This window comes from Mus musculus, chromosome X, assembly GCF_000001635.26.
Source record: "Mus musculus strain C57BL/6J chromosome X, GRCm38.p6 C57BL/6J".
NCBI classification, from domain to species: Eukaryota; Metazoa; Chordata; class Mammalia; order Rodentia; family Muridae; genus Mus; species Mus musculus.
In genome coordinates this window covers 157,439,375-157,466,122 of record NC_000086.7, presented here as the reverse complement: position 1 = coordinate 157,466,122, position 26,748 = coordinate 157,439,375, and the positions used below count along the sequence as shown (strand labels likewise).

At 40.7% G+C, this 26,748-nt stretch overlaps 1 protein-coding gene across 2 annotated transcripts in view; it reads left to right on the top strand.

The window, feature by feature from the left end:
* The window catches only part of Sms (spermine synthase), a 48,437-nt gene extending 26,165 nt beyond the window's left edge, over positions 1-22,272 (top strand). For both annotated transcript variants that reach the window (NM_009214.4, NM_001359185.1), the window contains exons 4-11: positions 235-299; positions 3,987-4,162; positions 4,793-4,947; positions 5,707-5,796; positions 10,015-10,129; positions 11,210-11,289; positions 18,653-18,768; positions 19,947-22,272. In NM_009214.4, coding sequence (NP_033240.3) covers positions 235-299; positions 3,987-4,162; positions 4,793-4,947; positions 5,707-5,796; positions 10,015-10,129; positions 11,210-11,289; positions 18,653-18,768; positions 19,947-19,986 — 837 coding nt within the window. In that variant the 3' untranslated portion in view covers positions 19,987-22,272. The remainder of the gene's footprint in view (positions 1-234; positions 300-3,986; positions 4,163-4,792; positions 4,948-5,706; positions 5,797-10,014; positions 10,130-11,209; positions 11,290-18,652; positions 18,769-19,946) is intronic.
* The last annotated feature ends 4,476 nt before the right edge of the window (positions 22,273-26,748 follow it).

Here is a 26,748-nt window from a genome sequence, read left to right as displayed (position 1 = left end):
CTGCAGTATCCTTTTGCTTTCTTTCCAGTTATTGCAGATATTCAGACTATGATTTGGGCAGCACTATGAGGGAAAGGTAGAGTGTGGAGTGCAGAATTTGGCTAAGGCAGGAAGGCCCAGTAGGAATGATGATGGGGCATGTGTATTATACTGTGGTCAGCATAGCCTCTGCTCTGTGATTTAGTTGTACTGTGCAGTTTATACTCTAAGCCCACTGTTTTCTTTTAATTGTAGCTTTTGAACAAAATAGAAGAAAAAATGAAAGAATTGAGTCAAGACAGTACTGGGCGGGTGAAGCGGTAAGTCCACCCACTCACGAATGTCTCTTAATATTTGTTAAATTGGTAAAACAACCAGAAAGGCAGTGTTGGTCTTAATGTCTGCTGAAGATATGGCAAAGATCAAGGTCACTGCTTGCTACTGTGTACATGGTGAGCTAAACCATCTTCTCACCCCCTCCAAACAGGACAAACCGTATAAAAACAAACCTGATGCAGCGGGCTGTCTATAATGAGGCAGTAAGTTGATACTAATTCCAACAAACTGGAGCTATGTAAAGCAGGAAATCAGGCACAGACACACCTGGAGGCTATTTCCCAGATCACTGATGTCTTGATCAGAATAGAATACTGTTTTCTCTGTCTCACAACAGATTTCAGAATAGGGAAATCCTTATTGGCAACAGTAGGGTGTTTAAGCACTTAATGACTCACACTGCTTTGTTTGATCAGCCCATAGGAAAGCTCCAGGGCAGATGTAGGATAACTGGGTAATTATTTAGCCTCCTGTAGGTGGTCGGTAGGGAAGAGAAATGGGAAGTCAGAGTACTGGAAAGAACCCACATTTGAAACTTGCCCACATTTGAGGTCTGAGGACACAGGTTGTTTAAAAATCCATGCAGCTTCAGTTTAGTAGTCCTTGGCTATGCCCACACTTACACTGCTTTCCGAACACTTCTTTTTTCTGCTTGCAATTTTCCTTACCTGCGAACACTTCTTTTTTCTGCTTGCAATTTTCCTTACCTGCATCCATCTGAATTGAATAAGTTCCCACTCGGGGAAAATGAATTGGTCCATACTAAAATGCACTCTGATTTTTATCAACCCTGCTTCTTTATGTGAGTAAATTGAACGTATTTCTGGGGCTGAGGAACTTGTTCAGTGAGTAAAAACATTTGCTGTGAAGTTTGAGTTGAATACCCAGGGCTCTTGTGGTAGAAGTAGAAAACAAAGTCGTGCAAAAACCAACTCATGTATACGACACACAAATGTTTAGGAAAAATACGTATTTCTGGGCTTCAGTAAGAACTCTTTGGTGGTAGAAGAGTTTGCTAGGTGATACTGGTCAAAAAGCTTTAGTTTTTTTATATATATATCAAAACATGGACTTTGTTATATATCTTTATATATCTTTTTATAAGATAAGGCTGGAAGGAATGGGAAGCTGGGGTTACCTTGTTGTACACACTTTGTCATTGCCCTTTTTTAAAATATGTAAGTACACTGTAGCTATCTTCAGACACACCAGGAGAGGGCATCAGATCTCATTAGGTAGGGATGGTTGTGAGCCACCATGTGGTTGCTGGGATTTGAACTCAGGACCTTCTGTAGAGCAAGCAGTCAGTGCTCTTAACCACTGAGCCATCTTTCCAGCCCGATTGTCCTGCTCCTTATCAGAGGATAAGGATTGTTATAATTTTCTGTCTGGGAAATGACATTGTCAGAGGTTAATTTAAAAGCAGATAACTTGGGGATATTATCTGAAATGACTGTTTTCTTTTGAGTAATGGGTATTTTAGTATGAAGTTTGACTAAGTACCATGGGATTTATAGGCAGACTCATTTTATGTTTTCAAGTGAGAAGGAAAAGGGAAATAAACTCATCTAAAGTTTCAGTTTGGGAAAAATTGTCACAATACAGTGTATTTGAGGCCAAGAACAAATGGACCTACCTGATTTATTTACATTCCAGGTTTGATTTTGTGCAAGGGTAGGTAGGTTGGTTTTGTGGGATTGCATGAGGTCTCCTGGTAGCCCTCTGCAGCAAGGAGTCACACTTCCTGCTGCCTTGAACTCTTTATCAAGCTAATGGCTTCCACATCTTGTTAGTGATCTTCTGGTTCTTTGCCAGGCTTTACAAATCTAGAGAAGAGAGAGAGCTCTTTAACTTGAGCCAGGCAGTGTTGAAATAGTTGAGAGTAGACATTGTTTATACCTGGTTAGAACTGGCCGACTGTCAGCCAGGATGACTTTCCTCTCCTGATGTCCTTGACATCAGCAGTTGTGGGAACTCTCTTTTAAGTGTGTGTGTGTGTGTGTGTGTGTGTGTGTATGTATGCATGTATGTAAGCATGTATGTGTAGGTGGCTATGAAGGTCAGAGGGATTTACATTGCTTCCAGGGATAAAACTAAGATATCAGGCATGGCTGAAAGTACCTTTAACTGCAGAGTAATCTTTTTTAAATAATATTATTAATGTGAAATAGCATTCTAAGTGAGATTGGTCAAAGTCACCAAGCTCCCTTTAATCTTCAGCCCGCCTAGGGGTGGGAGCGGCATCCCCCAGTCTCGTTCATCAGCTGTCTGGCTCTTTCCTAACTAGGCCGTTTTTTTTTTGTTTTTTGTTTTTTGTTTTGGTTTTTTGAGACAGGGTTTCTCTGTATAGTCCTGGCTGTCCTGGAACTCACTCTGTAGACCAGTCTGGCCTCGAACTCAGAAATCCACCTGCCTCTGCCTCCCGAGTGCTGGGACTAAAGGTGTGCGCCACCACGCCCTGCAGGCCGTTATTTAATGTAAGAAATATCTCTGGTCTGCCTAGTTCTGAAAGATGAATTTACTCACTGGAAAGTATAAATTGGCTAAACCTGGAGTTGTTAGGATTAAAGCTTGTGAGAAATTTGTTGGCTGTGGAGCAGTTTACAGATTGTGTGTGTGTCTGTAGTGTGTGGTATGTTGTGGGTGTGTTTCTGAGAAGGTTTTCTTCACTTGTTAGCAGACTGTGGCTGCACTATTGGAAGAAGGTGAGAGGAGATTGGGAAGTGAGCAGAGGTTGTGTGTTCCAGCATTATTGACACATATGTATAGTTCTGTACATAGTACCACTTCATTGTTGGGTGTGCAGTGTGTTCTCATTGCCTTGGGTGAGATTTACCAAGCCTCTTTTTTGGAGTTTTTTTTTTCCCTTGTCATTTAGTGCCCTCTGCTGGTAGGTTCTGTTATGTGTATCCTATCAGAAATACTTTATCATTTTGTCGCTTTCTCAGTAATTAGTGCTTTATACAAGCAGCTCCTACATCCCGTTGCCACTAGTGAATAATTGTTGGTGTAGTACTCTGTCTCTGAGGACCACAGAAGAGCCCACTTACTTATGTCAAAGCGGGAAAGGGACTGCTATGGAGGACATAGTTAGGACTCTTTAGGACCCTTCGAGATGGAATCTGCACTAGATCATGGAACTTCTAACTGCAGTAATGACTGTGTGGTTTTGTACATCTTTGGAGATCGATATGTACAGTGTGATAGCTATCTGTCGGGCCCATTTTCTCCTTCAAGTTTTCATTAGGAAAATAATTTTAAAACATTCCAGAAAGTTCTTTCTTGTTTTCCCTTTAAGAGAAATGGTTTTGTGCAAGCATTGAAACTTTGTGGACTGATTGTGAGTGTCCGGGGTTTGGATTGTTTTGTGAGTTTAGAGTCTGGAACAAACACACGGCTACCTTTTTCTTCTTCTTCTTCTTAATTGTGGGTATGTGCATGTGAGTGTAAGTGCTGGACGATGAGATCCAGATAGTTCCCTGGAACTGGAGTCACTAGCAGTGGCAACCAAAGCCAGAAACCAAACTTGAGTCTTCTGTAGGAGCAGTACACTCTGCAAGCACTGAGCCATCTCTCTTGTCCCTCATGGCCTTCTGTACACTCTCCATCTAAGGTCCTTCTTGTAAAGCAGTGTTCTCCCCAAAGACTTATTTCTGTCTCTTCCCCTCCAGATTACCACCCATAGTTCGCGGAGGGGCCATTGACAGATACTGGCCTACTGCTGATGGGCGCCTGGTTGAGTATGACATAGATGAAGTGGTGTATGATGAAGATTCACCATATCAGAACATCAAAATCCTACACTCGAAGCAGTTTGGGAATATTCTCATCCTCAGCGGGGATGTTAGTAAGTATCCCACTCATCCTCTGATTGCCTAACAAGGGGCTGTGTGTTGGTAGCCGCTACTTTCTCAACAAGTGCCATTGTCAGGGATTTGTCTGAGCTTAACTCTGACACTGCTAGCTTAAGATTCACTAAATTGTACGAACCTGTGGCTTGTCTGGATTTTTTGTTTAAACATTGTTTTGAAGTAGATTTTTATTTATTTGATGGATAGTTGGATTGATTTTCAGTAGAAAGTACAGCTGCTTGTTTAAAAAAGGCATTTTAGTATGGACAAATTCCAACCGTAAGTACACAGACTAGTGCAGCGAGCCCACCATAGAACACTGATAACACCAGGGAGTATTCATCTAACTTGACTGCATTTTGTTCGAAATGTTATCTTGAAAACAGCATCCGGTTTAATTATTCACAATATTTGTACATTCTCAAGATTGTATTCTTAGTTCTTTTTTTTTGTCCTATGTATCAGATTCATTAAAACTACTCAATCCAAAAACAACAACAACAACAACAAAAAATTGCACTGTTTTAAAACATTGGGAAATTTTCATTGCAAGCTAGATTTCAGCAGGTCAAGTCATTTATATATTTGGGTAGAGTCATCATTTGAGTTTTTTTTCTCCTCCCTAGATTTGGCAGAGAGTGACTTGGCATATACCCGTGCCATCATGGGCAGTGGTAAAGAAGACTACACTGGCAAAGATGTACTGATTCTGGGAGGCGGCGATGGAGGCATATTGTGTGAAATTGTCAAACTGAAACCAAAGATGGTCACTATGGTAGAGATATCCTTTACTGTATAAGAAAACAGCTTCAGTCACTAGAGGGATGGCTCAGAGCACTTGCTGCTTTAATAGACGACCTGGTTTGGTTTCAAGTATTTACTTGGTGACCAACAACTGTCTGAAACTCTAGCTTCAGTGTACCTGGTGCCACATTTTTTAGCAGCTGCAAGCATGCATGTAGTGCACATTCATAACAGCATGCACACGCTCATACATAGGCATTTTTTTTAAAAATGAGAAAAAAAACACATGATAGATAGGTGCTAGATAGGTGCTAGATGATAGATTAGATAGGTAGATAATAGAGATAACAAGGTAACTGAATTTTTTTGGTCCTTCCTTTGGCATTTTCAGACTCCCATGAGTATTTCCACAGACTCAAGGCAGATGTGTTATGTTGACTTCCTTGAACAAACATTTGAATTTACAACTGGCAGCCTTGTATGTGTCTGCCAGTAGAGAAGAAAAGATAATAATATAATTGTGGATTAGAGAGTATCCATGTTGGGTGTCCCATCTGCTGCTTAGTGGTTGTCAAACTGGCTTGCCTAAGCCATTTCATGGGGGAAAAAAATTAGTTTAATTTGAACATCCTTAGTGTGAAAGAAAATTAAGTCACTGTAACGTCCAGTTTTTAACTTTATGATCCTCAGATGGCTACAGTAAAACCTTTGTTTGTTTGAACTTTTATGTTTTAGAGAAGGCTTACTCTTTCAGAATTCTTTGGCACACTCAAATTTTCCTTAAACTGTTTCGGACATTGACCAAATGGTAATTGATGGATGTAAGAAATACATGCGGAGAACATGTGGAGATGTCTTAGACAATCTTAGAGGAGACTGCTATCAGGTAATCCTGTTCCCTTGGTAGCATACTTTTAAATTGACTGAAAATAGACCAGAAGTCATCAATTGGACCTGTACCTTTTGCTATAATTGGTTAAGAAGACAGTCTCTGTGAACTTAGTATCTGTTCATATTTACAGTAGACAGTGTACACATACCGAAAGAAGCCTCTAGTAAAGATTTTATTGTGTTACTTTTTTTTTGTTATTGAGGATTAAACTTGGCCATTCTGAATGCTAGACACCCACTACCACTGAGAGATCTACGTTAATCTTGGTATAAAAGATGTCATGTACTTTTTAAATGATGTAGAATCTACCACCTTCTGCTGTTACCCTGAATAATGTCTTGAAGTCTTGGTCTTTCAGACAGAATTTAGATTTTTAATTGGTAGATGTAGTTGATTAAAATGTTGCAAATAAGCAATTTGTTTCTGTCCTAAATTGTATTGTGCTTGAAAGTTGAGCAACCACTCTGATGTGTGCAGATGCATATATTTCATTGTCATAGACATGAGAGCTTGTTAGAGCAAGATGCCCAAGCAAATACTTAATTGAACAGAATCTGAAATGTGCATCTCCAGATTTATAAGCAATTTGGATGAGTGTTGTACTTTGGGATGTCAATTACCCAGCACTTCTTTCTTCCCTAATGTATGCACATTTAAATTTGAGTTTGTTACAGGCATTTTAATTTGGAGCAGGAATTCTGTTCGCCTTAAAGTGCAGTTGTGATTGTTTCTGCCTCCCATGTGCTGGGATTAAAGGCATGTGCCACCACGCCCTAAAGACTTTCTCTTCTTTAGACAGGGTTTCTCTGTGTACTCCTGACTGTCCTGGAACTCACTCTGTAGACCAGGCTGGCCTCCGAACTCAGAAATCTGCCTGCCTCTGCCTCCCGAGTGCTGGGATTAAAGGCATGCACCACCGCGCCCGGCTTTTTGCTGAACTTTGGTTGAACTGTTTGACACTGAATTCAAAGTTACCATGGCTGACAAAGAACTGGCCAGACCCCCTCCCTACCTGCTGCACTGAATCCCCACCCCATGCACTTATATTGAGAAGAACTGAACTATTAAAGGGAATGGATTCAAGGTTGTGGGGTAGAAGTGCAGAATCCTGTCACCCTGGTTTTGTTGTGTGTACAGATTAATGAGTGACCAGAAGAATAAACCTGGAACATCAAGACAATCTAGATGTTAATAGGGGTGTGGTGGAAATGGGAGATTGACCAGTAGTCGTCTCTTAAATGAGTTCTGTAACTTTTAGGGCACACGTAGGTGGTGTGATGAACCATCTGTGAGCCAGGTGTTCAGCTGTGGGCAGCGAGGGTAAAAGGCTGTATTTCTTCGGGCTTTGGGTGTACAGTTGGCAATGGACTGGAAGGATATGTGACTAAATAGTGTTAAAGCCACCCGGTCTGGGAACTTTGAATAATAAATCACATTGTTTCTATTCAATGAGGATGGCACTGTTGAGTATTTTAGAGCAACCACCAGGGGGAGCCTGGAATTTTTTCCTTTCCTTTCTTTTCCTTTCCTTCCCCCCCCCCCCTTTTATTTTTATTTTTATTTTATTTTATTTTTTTTACTGAGGGTTCTGAAGCTTTCAGGCATGGTGGGAGCCTTGTCTGGGAGAAGACAGATCCACCTGAGCACACATTTGGTTTATGTACACACATATAAAATTATCAAGTAAAAGATGCTAAACTTAGCAACTTATTATTTTAATCTATTATACTCAAATAGAATTTAGCTTAAAAAAATTAAAGGGGGGAATTTTAAGAAATTTGTTATTAGACTATTGAGATGATGTAGTGGGTAAAGGCAGTTGCCTCCAAGCCTCCTGATGACCTCAGTTTAATTAGTAAAACACATACACACACACACGCACACACACACACACACACACGCACGCATGCACTGTAATAAAGTAATGATAAAACAAGTTAGTTATATTTCATAATTTTTTTTTTCCGAGACAGGGTTTCTCTGTGTAGCCCTGACTGTCCTGGAAGTCACTCTGTAGACCAGGCTGGTCTTTAACTCAGAGATGTACCTGCCTCTGCCTCCCAAGTGCTGGGATTAAAGGTGTGAGCCACCACTGCCGGGCTCATAAATAACGCAAAGGAGAAACATAACTAATGATAGTAAAAGACAGAGTGTCAGAATGTTTATCACTCATTCTGAATAATAATTGCTATAGGAGCTAGGGAGACAGCTTAGTTGGTAACAGCTTGCTGTGTAAACATGAAAACCTGAGTTCAATACCAACGCTTACATAAAACTGCTGGGTGTGCGAGTATATAGTGGCATGTGATTATAATCTCCCTAGGCTACTCCATCCAGTCTTAATAGGAATGCTTCAGGCTACTGAGAGACCCTATAAAACCTCAGTTTGACCTCTGGTTGACGCCTGCATGCACATATATACTTGGGTACCCATAGCAAAAGACATTCTAATAGAGGTAATCTACCAAAATACAATAGAAAGTATCAGAGACTTAATTTTAACAGTAAATGCTAAAGTAAAAATTGGAGTAAGTCGAAAAAAGTCATTTTCATTGGAAGCAGGAACCAAATTATGAGTGTTGTGTATCTGAGATTATCATTAATTTTGAAGTCACTAATATAGTAAGATAGGAAGATGCAAGTCATAAAAATAATGAAATAATTATAGGGGATAAAAATGGTTAGAAAAGTCCAAGAAATTTGCCATGCTGATCTCTGTGATTTCTGAGAAATTGGCTCAGTGATTAAAGTTGTGAGTGATTTAGGAAAGATTAATTTTTCTCTCTGTTAAATGCAGAACAGTTTGAAAGGAAATTGGGAGACGTGTGACAGGAAATCGCACTCAAAGTAGTCCGCTAAGTACTTAGAAGTAAACTTAGCAAGAGGTATGATGAGGCCGATGTGCACGATGGGAAGATTTTCCTGAGACAGGAAATGTCGTTAGTCGGTGGAGAGGCGTGACAGCAGAACAGTTTCAGGGGCTTCTCATTTATCCTCCTTCTAAATGGCATCAGAACCCCAAGGGAGTGAGACCAACGAATGCTTTCAAAGTTGCTTTTATTAGAATGAATGTGTAAAAGTAGCCAAGAGAAATTCACACAGTAGTCATTGTGGAGAGAGACTTTTCCTTCTCATTGGTAATTTGCTCCAGGCCCTCTAATCAAATAGGAAGTCAGACACAGAGTGTAGACACATAAGATTTGTGTTTGGGAGCTTGAATTTATAGTATGTATTCCAACACACTCTTAACATATCCAATATGCATTTTATTTCACTTGGGGAAAGCTCTAGTAAGCAAAACTGGCTTAACTGGGCCATCCTCTTGCTTGAAAACGAAGTCAACTAACCCTACAAACCAACGAAAGGGAAAGTTCAGTAAACTCAAGCCCTAGGTACAAAAAACGAAGATAGAAAAGAAAAACACAGCCTTTTTAAATTGGGAACTGAGGGGAGTTAATATGATTATGCTTATAAAGGAATATTAAAGTCAAGGAGTAGAACATAGAGTAATTTACTGTACATGATCAGATGTACATGGTTTCAATTTTAGTAAAGGAAACAGATGTGTCAGGTGAACTTTTCTATGGTGTTGGTATCAAGTCCTGACCTTAGGTTTTCTTTTCTTTTCTTTTCTTTTCTTTTCTTTTCTTTTCTTTTCTTTTCTTTTCCTTCTTTTGTTTTTCTTTCTATTTATTTATTTATTTATTTATTTATTTATTTATTTATTTATTTATTTAATGTAAGTACACTGTAGCTGTCTTCAGATGAACCAGAAGAGGGCATCAGATCTCATTACGGGTGGTTGTGAGCCACCATGTGGTTGCTAGGATTTGAACTTCGGACCTTCGGAAGAGCAGTCGGGTGCTCTTACCCACTGAGCCATCTCACCAGCCCCCTGTTTTTGTTTTTCAAGACACAATCTCTCTGTATAGCCCTGGCTGTCCTGGAACTTACTCTGTAGACCAGGCTGGCCTCAAATTCAGAAATCCGCCTGCCTCTGCCTCCCAAGTGCTGGGATTAAACTCATGCACTATCACTGCACGGCCTGACCTTTTGTTTTTGAAACAGTTTTTGGTATTAACAGAGGTGAAGATCTCTGTTCATGGGCTGGTTCTATGGATTTAAAGCCCAGCTTGCATTTTCCCTTTATAAGTGCTTAATGACATACCCATTTCTGTTGACTCATGTGTCTGATCTTGTTCTCTCTGAAAGGTTCTTATAGAAGACTGTATCCCAGTACTGAAGATGTACGCCAAAGAAGGGAGAGAGTTTGATTATGTGATTAATGATTTGACAGCTGTCCCTATCTCTACATCTCCAGAAGAAGGTAGATTGTGTTCTATGTTTTTAGTACTCTTATATGTGCATGCTCGAATGTGGGCACACGTGTGTATGCACATTCATGTGCATATGTGAGGCCAGTGGTCAACATTGAATGTCATTAAATTATATTCCCTCTTAATTTTTTGAGAAAGGGATTCCTACTGAGTCTAGAACTTAAATCAAGTAGGCATTACTGTCTCTACTTCCCCATAGCTGGGAATGCAGACGGGCCTTACCGTGCCCAGCTTATATGTAGGTGCCTCAAAGCCTGCTTCTACAACAAGGCCACACCTACTAATAGTGCCACTCCCTCCAGGCCAAAACACAGCTTATCCTACAAAAGGTGTAAGAGTTTGTTCTGGAATGAACTATGAGCAGCTGTGGTCAGGGAATGTGGATTCAGGTTAGTGTAAGACTGTGTTCCAGTGTGGTAACGGTGTCATGGTTTTATAATTGTAGAACAAAAGAAAGTCACAAATCAAGGATTTTTCACATGCATTGGTGGCCACGTTAGGTGGGTTACAGTAATTCTGTTATAGAATTTGAAAGCTGTCTGAAGACATTCTTAGTTTTGGCATTGGTTGAAGCTAGATTGTTCCTCACTCAGGCTTTTTTATTTTTATTTTTTATTTTTTAAGAATTTGAGCTCCTCCTTTGTGAGCAGTCTTTGTTATTTACCTGTGAGTAGTACTGGGGATGGAACCCAGGATCTCCTGCAGATGAACAAGCTTTTCACCACTGAGCTACACTCCCAGCTCCTATGTTAAGTCTTTATTGGTGGTGTGATAAGTTTTAAATAGATGTGCACTTGATTTTGACCTTGGTGTTTGCATTGGTGTGTGTACAAACCAGCTATATGATTGTACATTATTATTCATGAACAACCTTTCAAGCTCAAGGTTCTTTAGATATTTTTTTGTATTTTATTATTTTTTTCAGTTAAAGTCTCATGTAGTGCAGGGTGACCTCAAACCTACTATTTAGCCAAAGATGGTCTTCAACTCGATCTCTTCTTTTTTATCACTATGAGTGGATATTTGATACATGAAAATCATATTTATAAAACAATCTTTTCCACATCCAGATTCCACATGGGATTTCCTCAGACTGATTCTCGACCTGTCAATGAAGGTTCTGAAACAGGATGGAAAATACTTCACACAGGTACACCAGTCAGTCTCCACCCTCTCTCCCTGGATTGTCAATAAGAATCAATATTGGCATGTTTGACTGCATGTTCTTGAATTTCACCTATGGCAAGAACAACGTCTTTGAATTGTAGTTGGTTTCTGCTCTGTCATCTTTTGAGATCATGCTGATTTTGTTGGCCCTGGCTGCAGTATGAGACTGCACCAGCAGGTGGAGACACAGACTGTGGTTTGTTGTTGGCTTTGGTTTGGTTTTGGTTTGGTTTTGTTTTCCCTTCCTTCCCCTCACTCATTAGGCTCATCTCTAGGGAAAAGCCCATTTAGCAGCACACTCTTGAAGCAGCCTTGCCACATCAGACTAATGTGAGCTGCAGATACCACATAGAAGCAAATTTTTGCTTCATAGTTCTTTTCATTTTTTAGGGTATAAGTTTGTCTTTGGTAGCTCTATATAATAGGTAGTTACAAAGCATATTGTAGCCGGGCGTGGTGGCGCACGCCTTTAATCCCGGCACTCGGGGAGGCAGAGGCAGGTGGATTTCTGAGTTCGAGGCCAGCCTGGTCTACAAAGTGAGTTCCAGGACAGCCAGGGCCATACAGAGAAACCCTGTCTCAAAAAAACAAACAAACAAAAAAACAAAACAAAAAAAAAAAACAAAAACAAAAAAGTTGTATTTATTCCTAAAAAGTGACCTACTAATTGTTAACCCAGTCTCATTACTTGGTACAAAAAATACTTAATTAATGACCATGTTCAGCTCTTATTCTCTGGTCTCTGAATTCTTCTGAGTTTTCTTCAGAATATTCCTCAGGAACACACAAACTCTAGCCCTCCCCTCATTTTTAATCTGAAATAAGTTTACTATTTTGATTACAGACCATCATAAGCAGATTTCTGTTCTCTGTCCTGTGTCCACAATCCCCACGACCTAAAAGGACTTTATCTTACAACCAATTTTATATATTGATTTCTCAGTAATTCATTCCATTAAAGTGTATGTTTTAATTTTACTAAATAGTCCATGCTCCTCCCCTCCCCTCCCCTCCCCTCCCCTCCCCTCCTCCCCTCTTCTTTTCTTTTCTTTCTATGTGGATGTTTCTGTGGGTATGCACATGTGAGTGCAGTTGCCTGCAGAGGCCAGAGGTTTCAGATCTCCTGGAGCCACAGGTCCAGGGGCTTGTGAGGCTCCTGTACTGGGTGCTGGGAACTGAATTCCATTCTCCTGCAAGGGCAACAAGTGATTTGAACTGCTCAGATATCTCTATAGCCCTGGTACAATTTAATGGACATAATTACTCCTTTCCTCCAACTTCTCTCATGTACACCCCCCTCCCTCACTTGCTTTCCCTCAAGTTCATGGTCTCTTTGTTGTTAGATACATACTTATCTAATATACATAGAGATAACACACTTACATACATACACATAAATAAACAGTCTATATGCTAGTTGCATATATATGTTTTCAGGGTTGAGTGTTTGTTATTGCATAAATAATTGGTGTGCTCTTTCCTATGTAAGACTGTTTTCCACTTTCATTATTTCTTAGTTCTTTGTTTAGAATTTGGGGCCCCATGAGATTCCCCCTTTCCCACTATCATGTCTATTAGTGCCATCGTCATTCAGGTGTTGTTTCAACAGCCACATTACTAAGGTATCAGGGGTGACACAGTTGTGTCACAGTACATTTTTGTCTGTCTCTTAAAATCTTTCTACACCTTTCATTTTGTAATATTCCCTGAATCTTAGGTTCAGGAGCTGTATTGTAGATGTATCAATTAGGCTAGTATACATTTTTAACTTGCATTTAATTTTTTATTTATCTATTAAAACATAAAAAATGATCAAAGAGTTACCATGTGATGTTTACCTACATGTATATATTATCTAATGTTTAATCAGGCTAAGTACACATGTCCTCTTCTGTATATATCAGTGTGTTTGTGGAGAAAACACTCAACTTCTTCCTTGTAACATTTTGAAATATACACTGTACAATCATTAGCATAGTCAACCCTATACTGTGTAATTTCGTGGCAGAAATTTCCTATTGAACTGTTACTTAGAACCTATCGATGAACTTCTATTGATTATTGGTCTATTTAAATATCTAGATGAGGTAGCGGTCGGTTTTTTCCGGAGGAAGTGTTTATCTGCACACTCTAGTTTATTCTGGCTATTTCATGGGATCTGAGAATAATGCTGCTGGAGAGAAGTTAGAATACCGAGACACTGAAAGGCCTAGCTTGTCCTGTTTTCCTCCTCTTCCCACTGGGAGCAAAGCCTGTGCATGCTTGCTAGCTTAAGGCAGGGTATACACACAGTTCCAAGTGTGCGTGCCTGTTCTGTTTGTCACTTCTTAATAAACAGCCTGTTTGTTTTGTGCTCCAGCAGCAGTGAGGATTGCTGAGGAGGCCTCACCGTCTGTGCTGTCTAAAATGTGGTCTGTCTGGCCCACTACAGAGGAGGTTACAGGCCTCTGTTTTATATAGGATATTGATGGTGGAACCTGCTCAAACAAGGCAGTGCAGATTCAATGACTTGGGCTTTGGGGAGCATACTTACTGTAGAAGTTCCCCTCAATTTCCACAACTAAAAGAAAGTCTCATGCAGTTTAATTGAGGAAGCATATGAGGCTCTACAACCAAATAGAGCCTTGCCAGGACTGGCTGAGGGCATTCTGGCAAAGTTCACTTAATGTGGAACCTCACCGTGCTTTATTATGTGCAGCAGAGCGGGGAGAAGTTAGCTAGACTACATAGGAAGGAGGTTTCTGCTTGGTAGGTTGCAGACATCTGGGAGGAAGAAGTTGTTGCTAATTTTGTATACATGGATCAGTCACTAGCACTCAGACCCCTGAAGGAGATGTTTCCATCTCTGTGAATCTCGCCTGGGGAAGGCTTTTCCATTCCCATGGGAGCAAGGCATGCCCATGTCAACAGTACTCATTCACCCAGGACTTCACTCAATACAGAGCTTCTTCTGTTTCAGTACAGAGACTGAAAAAAACCTGGGCATGATGACATCTGCCTATAATCCCAACTATGTGGGAGGTTGACGCAAGGGGATTTAAATATGGATGCTCTGTAAACCAGTCAGTTTAGAGTAGATGAGAGATGGCATTAGAAAGAAAGTATAGTAGTTTTGTTCTTTGCCTGCTATGGAGAACTTGTGTGTTAGTGTGGGCAACTAATAGAAGTGTTCCACAAGAGTATAGCATGTGCAAATACTAATGACTCAAACTTTGACAGTGTGCTTTTATGAACTGTTTCTTTCTTAACCCTCTAGATCACAAGTTCAAGGCTATGTTCTTTGCTAACAATTATTCAGAAGACATCACTGTTGAGAATGACATACATTCTGTTTTCTAATTCGCTTTCATTGGATATAGAAAGTGATACTGTTTTGTGATACCCTTGGGATTTGTCTTGTGTTTGGCTATATGTGTCACACACTGAAATTCACATGGACTAAGGAGCATAAGCCTTGCAGGAAATAAGTCACCACTATTCATTCATTCATTCATTCATTCATCCACTCATTCTTTTTTTTTTTTTTTTTTTTAGTATAGAGTTTATTCAGGGAGGGAAGTTAAGAGAAAGGCAAAAGAGGGAGAGATTGGAGAAGTAGAGGCAGGCCATGACCACATGGAGAAAAGGGTGGAGGGAATGGGGAGAGAGGCTGCACAAGAGGGAGAGGCAAGAGAGCAATAGGCAAGAGAGAGGGGCAAGAGTAAGAGCTCATTCATTCCTTATGATGATTTCCTGCCCGCTAGACAAGAATTCTACCTCTGACCTTTTATAGTTTATACCCTTAGACTATGGCTATGGTTTTATCACTGCCTGGAGACATGATAACTCTTGATTCTTGCCTTCTTCTTCTGCCCTTGGCTGGAATGTGTAACAGAAAAATAGAGAAGGTTAATAATGGGATGAGGATGTTATGTGGTGATTTGCAAAAACTGAATGTTCCCACCACACATTGCTGTGCCACAGTGGCAGATTTGTGACATCATTGGTATCACCCCGGGGGCTTGAAGACAGCCTTGTTATATCACAGAACTTCGGAGTATGCATTTTTGAGAGTAGAAGTAAGGTCCCGGGACTTGACCACCTACCTTCTGTCTCTAATCCCCTTCTTAAATCCCCCTACTGTCTGTTACATACAAAAATGGGCATGTAACACTACGGTGAAAAATGAAGCAAACTCTTGACCATTCCCATAATAATGAACTGTTCGTTATCAGTACTTTTTAGACATGTATAATCCACACTGAAAGTTACTGCTTTCTGGAAGTAATCCATTAGTATCATTTGAAAATTTTGTTTTTTATTAGGTGTTTGTGAGTATGGGTGCCTGTGGAGTGCAAAAGGGGATATTGAATTCCCTGGAGCTGGAGTTAAGCATTTGTGAGCTGCCTGATATGAATGTGGAAAACTGAACTCCGAGGTCTCTGTACTCCCTGTGTGTGTTCTTTTTTATTTTTAAATTTTATTTATTTTATGTATATGAGTACACTGTAGCTGTCTTCAGACACACCAGAAGAGGGCATCAGATCCCATTACAGATGGTTGTGAGCCACCATGTGCTTGCTGGGAATTGATTCAGGACCTAGGGAAGAGCAGCTAGTTGCTCTTAACCGCTAAGCCATCTCTCCAGCCCCTGGTGTGTGTTCATTCATTCATTCATTCATTCATTTATTTATTTATTTATTTATTTATTTATTTATTGTAAGTACACTGTAGCTGTCTTCAGACACTCCAGAAGAGGGAGTCAGATCTCGTTACGGATGGTTGTGAGCCACCATGTGGTTGCTGGGATTTGAACTCCTGACCTTCAGAAGAGCAGTCGGGTGCTCTTACCCACTGAGCCATCTCACCAGCCCTGGTGTGTGTTCTTAACCACTGAGTTGTCTCTCCTGCCCCTTTGCTGTCATTTTTCTTTTTTGTTAATTTTTTAAAGCTGGGTATACTAACATAGGCTTTTAATCCCAGTGTTTGGCAGGCAGAAAGCAGGCAAATGTCTGAGTTTGAAACTGGTCTGGTTTATGAAGAGTTTCTAGACAGCTAGGGCTATACAGAAAGATCCTCTTATAAAATAAAACAAAAACTGTAAAACAAAATTGAATGTGTGGGTGCAAGTATATCCTCCTGAGCATCCCCTGGAGGTGGATTTACTTACCCAACATGGGTGCTAGAATCTGCAAGAGCAGTAAGTGCTCTTAACCACTGAGCCATCTTTCCTGCCCTTTAGTGTCAAGTCTCAAAAAATTTTTGTACATTCTGTATGTAGTTCACATGACTGGAATTTATTTTTACTCTTGATTTTTTTTTAATTTTAAGAAATATTTGTTAGTTTTAATTATGTGTATATATGTGTGTTAGTGTTGGAGTATGTGCGTGTGAATGCAGGTAACCTGGGAGACTAGCAGTATTGGGTTAGGTTACTGTTGGTACTGGTGGTAACAGGCAGTTTTCAGTTTCCAGCATGGGTGCTGATAACTAAATGTGGGTCCTCTAGAAGAGCAGTGAATGTTCTTAATCACTGAGTCATCTCTACTAGCCCTGTTGTTTTGAAGACAGTGTCACTGTGCAGCATTGGCTGACCTGAAACTGGCTGTGTGGAACACGTGACCCTTTAACTTAGAGACCCACCTGCCTCTGTCCTTCAGTGCTGGAGTGTTTAAGGTGTGTGCCACCACACCCTCCTAGGTTTGCATACTTTTGAACCTAATAAAGGCTCAGACAAGGAGCTTTTGTTACTAAAATAATACAAACTGATGTAAAGTTAAAAATGTTGACAATAGAAAAGTCTATGAACTAAAAAAAGCAAGTGTTATTTAAGTTTAATATGAAGCAGGAGAATTTTCTAGGACCAAAGCTGCTGAATTAATGTGTGATTATTTTTTGCTGTTAGATTTTGTTTTGGAACTCCCATGTGTCTTTCTAAAAAGAAAAAAAAAGTGTTCTATTTATGTAGACAGGAAAGTGAAATTTATCATGTTCCTTTTTTAGGTAGGTCTCTATTTGTAGAGTTTCTTCTTTCTGTTTTTCTTTTGAAAAACTGCTTCTTGACAATGTTGGGAAAGAGCAAATTGAAACCTTCCAGTTTGTGTATCACATTCTCAGTAAGGAGGTCTGGCCCTCCCTATGTCCTCTATAAACACATAGCAGGGTGTCAGTTTTAAGATGGCAGAAAACCATTCATCTGTATACCTTGGCGGCCTTTCCATCCTATATAGCTTCCCCAGTGGTGATGTGTTCTAAAAACAACTGCACAGTGTTTTCTATTTACGAATTGTAAATTACATGTGTGGTGTTTATATGCTCTCATGGTGAACTTGATGTTGAAACCAAATTATATGCTGGTGAAGGGCACGTTGGCTATATCCCACTGCAGGACCCTAGATGATGGGTTATTAAACAGGCTGGCACTAAACGATGACGTTGTGCTAAGTGAATGTGCTACATTAAAACCACCAAGGCCATCTCTTGGACTAGTTCTAACCCCCTTCTCTTGGCTGGCTGGCTGGCTTTAAAAGGCTAGTCTCAGAACTTCTGACATCCTAGGTGCCTTTATGAAGAGTTTTCATCTCACATTGTTCCTTGCTGTTTGGAAGCAAATGAATGATTGTATCAACGTGTGCATGCCATAGTCTCAGAAGTATCCACGATTGAGGCTTTTCCTTAACACATATATCCTGAACAAACTTCCGTAAAAATTAGTCAGAGGGCTAATGTGATGGATGGCTCAGTGGATAAAGCCTGGCAACCTGAGTTTGACCCCCAAAAGCCGCATAAAAACCGGAAGGAGAGAACCGATTCCACAAAGTTGTCCCCAGACTGCCACACTCGTACCATAGCACATGCATATATCATGCCTACAAACAATAATAAACTCTAAAAAATTAGAATTTGAGAAAAAGGATGAGGTGTGGATACAGTTCTGTGTCAGGATGTGGCCTTTTAGAATGTAGCTTAAATCATCATGGAGCACAAGAACATTATCATTTTGATAGTTCTATTTCAACACGGTTGTGATCGTTACTGACCAAAAGTTTGCTTTGAGTGGGTTATGTGGATGAATCCGCTAAATTGCATGGTGTGGGTACAATGAACTGTGTCACTAATGAGAAATTGGCCTCGCTGCTTCCTATTGCTTCATACTTCAATAATTTGAAATAGCTCCGTAAATGAGGTAGAAAGAGAATGAACTAATGAGTTCATAAATAGAATTCATTGCAATTCATGGAAGTAAAGAGGCCTCATCTCATTTTTAAAGAACTTTTATCTCAAGGTCCAATTGTTCTATCTTTATTAGAGACCTTCAAATGAGTATGACTTAGAAATCCCATTGTTTGCTTTTCTTTCTGATTTAGGGGAACTGTGTCAACTTGACTGAAGCCCTGTCGCTCTATGAAGAACAGCTGGGGCGTCTGTATTGTCCTGTGGAATTCTCAAAAGAGATTGTCTGTGTCCCTTCATACTTGGAATTGTATCCTTTGACCATGACATTATGTGCTACGTTTTCAGAGCATCTAAATACATCATATGCTGCCGTTATTAATCCTAACAACAAGCAGAATTAGCTCATTAGTGTGTAAACCCTGAGTCTCAAACTTGACTAGGACCCCTCCTGAGAAATTGAAGATAAAGGGGGCTCTTTATTTCTGGATCTTAGAGACTACGGTGTCCCTTGTCATTGCTTCCCAGGAACCTTTAAGAATGAAGTCTCACTGAAACAATGATTGTCAAAGACAGGCCAGGAGGTCACCTAGGAACTAGTTGTGCAAATCAATTCTTTAGGAATTGCAGCCTGTTGTTACCTGCTTCCTCAGGGGGCTGTTCTGTGCTTGAAACTTGAGAGAAGTTTGAATTCCCACAAGTCCATATGATGCTTAATTGCCCACTTGTAATCTCAGCATATGAAAGGGGAAATGGGGCATACCCTGTAAGAAGCTGGTCAGTTCTAGCTTTACCAAGCTGAGGCCAGGTTTCCACAATGGCAGTTTCTTTTATCGGGGAGATCTCACAGTGCTGCTGGCACTGGGACTGGCTCCTAGCTTGGGCAGACAGGCTTCAGAAGCCAGATGCCTGGTTAGAGACAAGAACTGCCTAGGTCTTTGGCCCAAAGGGGGCTATTCTGCTGGCTGGGCAGCCATGTCCTTTAATGACTTGTGGAGATCACCGCTGCTCCCATGTCTCTTAGTGTTCTCTTTTGTGCTTAGAGGTTTGAGAAATAGGCAGGGCTGGCTTGGGAGAAAGCTTCTGAGTCTTTCCCCCTCGTTTCTGTTCTCCCTTTACCATGCCTACTCCACCCCCTTTGCCCATTTCCTTTCCTCCTATCCCATCTTATCCTTTTCCTATCTTCCTTCATACTGACTCTTCAAACCTTTGGAAAACCTTCAGAGCAGAAGGTGTTACCTGAGAGAGAGAACTGAGTGCAGTCCTTTAGTCTTTGTTCACTCAATCCCCCTTTCAGATGTCCCACGCGGTATGTAGCACGGGTGTCCTATGCTACAGAGTGGTCTTGTTCAAAAACTTTTGTGCTGTCCCCACAGTGCTGTACCTAAACCCATAAATCAGAGTCCGCCTTCTAATTTGTAGGCTTATCTGGTAAGTGGTACCTGTCCTTCCTTATTGACCTGCCTTGTTCCTTGACTTCCCGTCCAGGTGGGTGTTTTACACTGTTTGGAAGAAAGCTAAGCCTTAAAGATGAGAATGACGTGTGCTGCGAGCCACCTTCCTGACCTCCATATGCCGTATATGCCATCAAATGTGTCAGGCAACTGCTCATGAATTCCTTCTAGTGGTTTTCACTTTTAATTATTATTTTTAATTTAAAAAAGCCAATGGGAAAAATGTATATTTTGATGAGTTAGGATGTTAATTTTAAAAAGTCAGCCGAAGGACAATTAGACAGCCCAGCAAAGACTGCAGAATGCACTGACCCCCTAGAATGTGATTTTAGTATTTTTTTTTCTCTGTGTGGGGTTTGGGTTTTCATTTTGGTTTCAGTAGACCTTTAATTTGGACATGTGGAGGAATGAACATCATTGTTTTGTTCTGGAGAGAAGTTCCTGATAGTGTTTCTCCCCTCTCACCCCCAAATTGACTTAGATATTAAAATTTGGTGCTTTTAAAGGTTTTAAAAGAGTGATTAGCAGTGCTTCAATTAAAATGACAAAGGAGACCTCTTACGGTGTTTGTCCCTTTATTTCAGCCTCTCTTCCTCTTTCTTACCTCTGATGGCCTAGGGCAAAGGTGTATTCTATCTAGACTGTTAACTGCACTCAGCATAATGTCAAGGCCTTGAGGAACGATCCACAACCTATTATATTTGCCGCCCCCCCATTATAAAGTTGTTCCAAGGATAGCAGAAGATTTTTGCCTGCCTGAAAAGGGTGAAAGTCAAAGATGATTTCTGTTACTGCTCTCCCTGATTAGAGATCCAAAGGCCTTTGAGAAGACTGTAGGATGTGCAAGTGCACACTAGAGTTCATGTAGTCCTGTGGCAAAATAACTTAACTCTTAAGAAAGTGCATGTGAATAGCAACTTGGCATTGTATTGTGGATAATTTGAATTGTCTATCCTATTGTTTGTGTAAAATATTTACACTGTATCAGTAGAATGGTATTTTTTTTTACAGCAAGTAAAACATTGAAAATTTACTAATGGAAATCAGGCTCAAGTTTCATTGTCCCTCCCAAGATAGGAAGGAACAAATAAGACAGGACAAGACAAATGATCTTTAAAAGTGAGCGCAAACCTATGCCATTTGTTTTAGATTGACATGGAAGAAGAAACAATAGAGAATAAAAGGAGTTGATAGTTATGTTCAAATTAGATGCATTTAACAATATTTTTGGTGCATGCATAGGGTAAAAACAGCCCAGTAGACACTTCTCCACCCAAATTCTTCCCCAGTGCTTTGAAAACTTTGTATATTGTGGAGAATTGAAAACAAATGTACTGCTACAGTTAGAATATTAGCTAAGGCCAATTGCCCCTTACCCACTGTACTGTTATTCTTACGATTACTTTTGAAACAGTGACTGTATGTATGTAGCCCAGTCTAACCTGGAGCTTATTATGTAGCCTAGGCTTTCCTGGAAGCTCACAAGAATTGAGCTTGTACCATCACACAGCTTAATTCTTGTTACCATTTAAGTAAAGAAAGCAAGTATATCAGCTGCTGGGGTAATATTAATGAGGGGACTGACCTGCGTGATCCGTGAAGAGTAACTTGAGGCCATAACCACAGATCCACTCATAATTCGGGTGACTCAGTTCCTGCTAAGCACCAGGTGGTAGAAATGAAGAGGATAAGGTTATGTGAGGCTAATTGGTTATGAGATGCATTTGGGATAAAATGAAGGAAGTGGTGTTGAGGAAAGGAGGAAGAAAGAGGTTTTTATCTTGAGTGATAAATGTGAACTCAGATGTGACTGATTTGCTGAAGGAGGGTCTCCGTTTTGAGCCCTTGTTATTTTGACACCGAAGCATGCAAACTGAACCAACACCCACCCTACCCTGTGCTCTACTCCGACCCACCTTCGCTTTGGCTGCCTCTTAAGGAATGCTAATGGATTTGTTGTTTTTCTTAATACTGTAGTGTTATGTAGTGTGAAAGATTCTTTTAACAGTGGAATATATTATGGTGTCCTGCTTTTTTTTTAATGAAAGACAAAACAAATATGGATAGAGTTTAAATTCTGTTCAACACAGCAGATACTAAGAATTGATTTATTAAGACATGAAATGCTGCTTTCTCTTGGAAATGTGATTGAATATTTATAAAAGAGCTCCACCTGGGCCGGGGAAGGCTGGGTTGGTGGTGGTTTTAGTGGGCTAGAACATTACTATCTGAATAAACAAATGTGCTGCTTCTTCCTGTAGACTTGGAATAGTCATGTCCTTGCTTTCCCTAACAATTGCTGACACAAGACTTTGTATTTCTGCCTGTCATCTGTCTCTCAATAAATGGATCAATTTCATCCCGTCTCCATTATGCCTGGGAAAGGGAAGGAAAATATGTGTTATGTTCTGGCTTGGCCTCTTTCTGAGCTGCTCACACTGGTGGTTCATCTGATAGTTCTGTTTTCTTTCTCCTTCCTTTTTTCTTTTTGGTTTGTTTTCAGACAGGGCTCTCTGTGTAGCCCCAGCTGTCCTGGAACTCTGTAAACCAGGCTGGCCTCGAACTCACAGGAATCCACCTGCCTCTGCCTCCTGAGTACTAGGATGACAGGCGTGTACCACCACCACCCTGGCAACAGCTCCCCTTTCAAAGCACTTTATTGCCACTGAGGGGTTCTCTCTGGTAAGACTTGCTCAGAAAAGACAACAGTACTTGTTTTCATTGTGGAACTAGCTACTTAACATTCCTCTGACAGCATATTTTTTTTGGGGGGGTGCATACTATTCTAGAGGCCAATTGGTCAGCAGTGTTATCTTGTTATTACACAGCAGCTGCTATGTGACCATAAAAGAAACACCTGACCTGATCACCTGGTTGCCTACTGTCTTTTCTTAAAGTCTTGCTTTTTAAAAGAAAATATGTATGTATGTCTGCATATATGTGTATATCACAGGTGCCAGAAGAGGATGGCAGATCCCCTGGGACTGGAGTTATATGCAGCCATGTGCTGCTTTGTGGGTGCTAGGAACCAAACCCATTCTCTTAGAGTTTTACTTCTGTGAAGAGACACCATGATCAAGGCAACTCTTATAAGGATGGTATTTAAATGGGGCTGGTTTACAGGTTCAGAGGCTCGGTCCATTATCATTGAGGAGGGAGCATGGCAGCATCCAGGCAGGCGTGGGGGATGGAGGAGCTGAGAGTTCTAGGTCTTATTCTGAAGGCAGCTAGGAGGAACATTTTCAAGCCCACACCCACAGTGGCACACCTATTTTTTTTTAATATTTTTTATTAGGTATTTTCCTCATTTACATTTCCACTGCTATCCCAAAAGTCCCCCATACCCTCCTCCCCACTCCCCTACCCACCCACTCCCCCTTTTTGGCCCTGGCGTTCCCCTGTACTGGGGCATATAAAGTTTGCAAGTCCAATGGGCCTCTCTTTGCAGTGATGGCCGGCTAGTCTATCTTCTGATACACATGCAGCTAGAGACACGAGCTCTGGGGTACTGGTTAGTTCATATTGTTGTTCCACCTATAGGGTTGCAGATCCCTTTAGCTCCTTGGATACTTTCTCTAGCTCCTCCATTGGGGGCCCTGTGTTCATCCAATAGCTGACTGGGCACACCTATTCTTAACAAGGCTGTACCTCCTAATAGTGCCTGCGCCAAGCACATACAGACTCACACCCAGAGTCTCTACAAGAGCAGCAAATGCCCTTAACTGATCAGCCATCATCACTTCAGCTCCCTGCCCAGTATCTTTCTACCAAATAATTACTAACATTTAATAATTTTAGCTAGTAAACCATATTCATTTCTGTTGTTTTGCTAAGTCTCAAAACTATGTTTTAAATGAGATGTTGATATCATTGAGTAGGTTAGCTAGCAAAGGGTAAATATGCCTGAGGGTTCCATAGCCAGATTCTTTTTTTTTTTTTTTTTTGATCTTATATATCCCAGAGCAGCCTTAAATTTACTATATAGCTGGAGGATGACCTCAAACTCGATTCTACATCGTGGGGGCTAGGATTATGGATATGTATCTCCGACTTGTTTTTAGGACTGCAATTTAAATTTAGGTTTCAGTAGGTAGAAGATTCCTCAGGGTGTCTGCCCTCCCTCCCCCCAAAACCCCGGGACTGGTACTGGTGATTGAACCTAGGTCCTCATGTATGATAGTACTCTTATCACTGAGCTATATCCTTAATTTTCTTTTTATTTTGATTCAGGGTGTCACTAAGTTTGTCCAGGCTAAACTTTAAATTCTGATAGCCCAAGGAGGCCCTGAACTTGTGATTCTTCAGCTCCAACTTCCTGAGTATTTATACCACTATTGGCTTTCTTGAGAGTTTTTTTTTTTAATGCTTACTGTTCTAATTTTTTAATGTGTATGGGTGTTTTCCATGCATATATGTTTAAACTTGTGCGGCTGATATCCTTGAAGGTTAGAAGGGGGTGTTGGGGTCTTTAAAACCGGAGGTACTAGATAGTTGTGAACTGGCATAGGTTCTAGGAATTGAACTCCAGTCCTGGAAGAGCAGCTAGTACTCTTAACCACCGAGCAATCTGAGCCCCCATTAGGGTTTCTTAACACTTCTTGTACCTTGGATTGCTTTGAGAACTGTTGACTGAAAAGCGATTTCCTTCTTGGAAATGTTTTTAAAATAAATCCAATAGATAAGATTAGCTGGAAAGCTGGTATTGGTTTTCAAAAATTTATGGTTTAATATTTGTGTTGATATTTTAACTTGTTGCATAGCTGGACAGAGTGGTGCATTGAGGAATATAATTTTGATGTAGTAATAAGGGTAAACATTTATAAGATCAGTACTGAAATGTGATTAGGTGTTGATTTCTCTAGTTGACAAAGTAACAGAATCTGCCAGTAATAACATGATTTTTCACCTACATTCATACTTGAGGGAAATGCTAAATTTCAGTGAGAAACCAGTGAAGAGGGAGATACAGATGGTTTGCCGTGAAGGGTTCTGAGTGAACAGGATTCATTGTAGACCCTGGGTAAGTAAGGACCACTGTCCTTCATGCTCCCTTCATTCCTCTCTCTCAACTGCAAATCAACTCTGGCAGGCTAGTTTTCCTTAGCCAAAACCATTTAAAATCTCAATTACCTGATGCAGCCATTCCACTGATTTCTGTTTTACTCATTTCAAAAATGAGAAATAGAACAGCAGCAAGAAATAGCCCAGTGCTTTTGGAAAGCTTTTCGAATACTCTCGGCTGTGATTTCCCTGGAAAGAAGATGATTAATGTGACTGGGCAGGTGTGCTTAATCTCATGCGTCTGTCGGTCCCCGGGATGCTTAGACTGGCTCACTAATGCAGGCAGTTTTTCTGTGAAATGACCAACTATGTGATCATTTCAGAGAGCAATTCCTTCATGATGAAGCATTAGGGAGTAGGCCCTCTCTCTGCAGCTTGGCTCAGGAATGTAAAAGAACAAGCAAATTGAGAACTCTCCTGTGGAAGGAGGCAGGCCACCTTGCCTGTTGACTGAAGGTCTCCAGTCCTCCAGAAAGAAAACAGCATGAGAAACTTGCTCCACCTCTTTCCCCAGAGATAGAAAGCCCCAGATAGTAAAAGACTTGCCTTTGACTCTAGAGTTCAATTGTTTTAGAGATTTTTTTTTTGACTTTGTTCTATAATACTTTTACATCTCAGTTAAGGGTTATGGTTGCTTAGGTTCACACTGGGTGATTCTGACTACATGTGTAGCCCTAGCATGTTTCATATCCTCCATTTTACAAAAGGTGATTATTATATAGGTAGGTTTGTGTGTGCGTGGATGTGCATGCTAGTGCATTCCATGAAGCTGGAGTTAGAGGCAATTGTGAGCTTGTTGATCAATACTAGAAACCAAATTTGGGTCCTGGAAGAGCAGTAAGATCTCTTAACCCTTTTCCCTGTCTCCTTTTGTCCCCCCCCCCCATCTCAACTTCTGATCCCTTTGTGAGCTCCATGATCCTCTCTTTTCTAGATACCACCTTGGTCTCCTTTGGGCGTGTCTGAGTTTAAATAGCTACCCGGACTCTACCCATCTGTATCCTTTCAATGTTAAGGGAAGCTGTCCAATTACTTCATGCTTTGCCTGGCCCCCATCACATTCAATATTTATTCCCAATTGTCTCTACGACTGCAATCTATATATCTTGCAGCCTTTGTTCATTAGCTGCTTGAGGGTTTCAAGTCTGCAGTGATAGAGTCTCGGTGAAAAGGAATCGGCACACCAGAATCTGGGTTCTGATTCTGCCAGTCATCACTGGACATTATTCTTAGAAAGTGTGATGAGGCAGATGATAGCTTTTTCTAGTTAGACCATGGAAAAAGAAGGGTGGCTTGATGGACTTAAATTTAGGCTTGTTCAAGATTCCCAGCAATCTGGTGTGAAGAGGGTAGTGTGGCCTGCTCCGAGCAAGAGTGCAGTCCCAGCATGTGAAAGTAAACTTCAAAGCCCAGTCCTTCCTTGCTGGGTTCATTCTTCATGTAACTAAGGAGACTAGAAACTTGGGGCAGCATGTAAAAATAGACTAGAAAACTAGAATTTTATGGCAGATCTGCAGGTGGCCACTCCTGTGACCACATCCTTTTGTTCCCCATTCGCTCTTCATTGTTGGCCTGATCCTTAGGCATCTCCATTGTACTAATACTAAGTGGATTCCCTGTGCCCTGTGCCTTTTCCCTTGACCAGAATGGAGAGGACTGCCTTGGTTTTAATGCCAACTAGACCACAGATTAGAGTGTAGGGCTCATACCTTATCCTGGTTCCTTGTTTGAGCTGTCTCTGGACTCTTGATTATTGTTCTTGCAGAGGGCCCTAG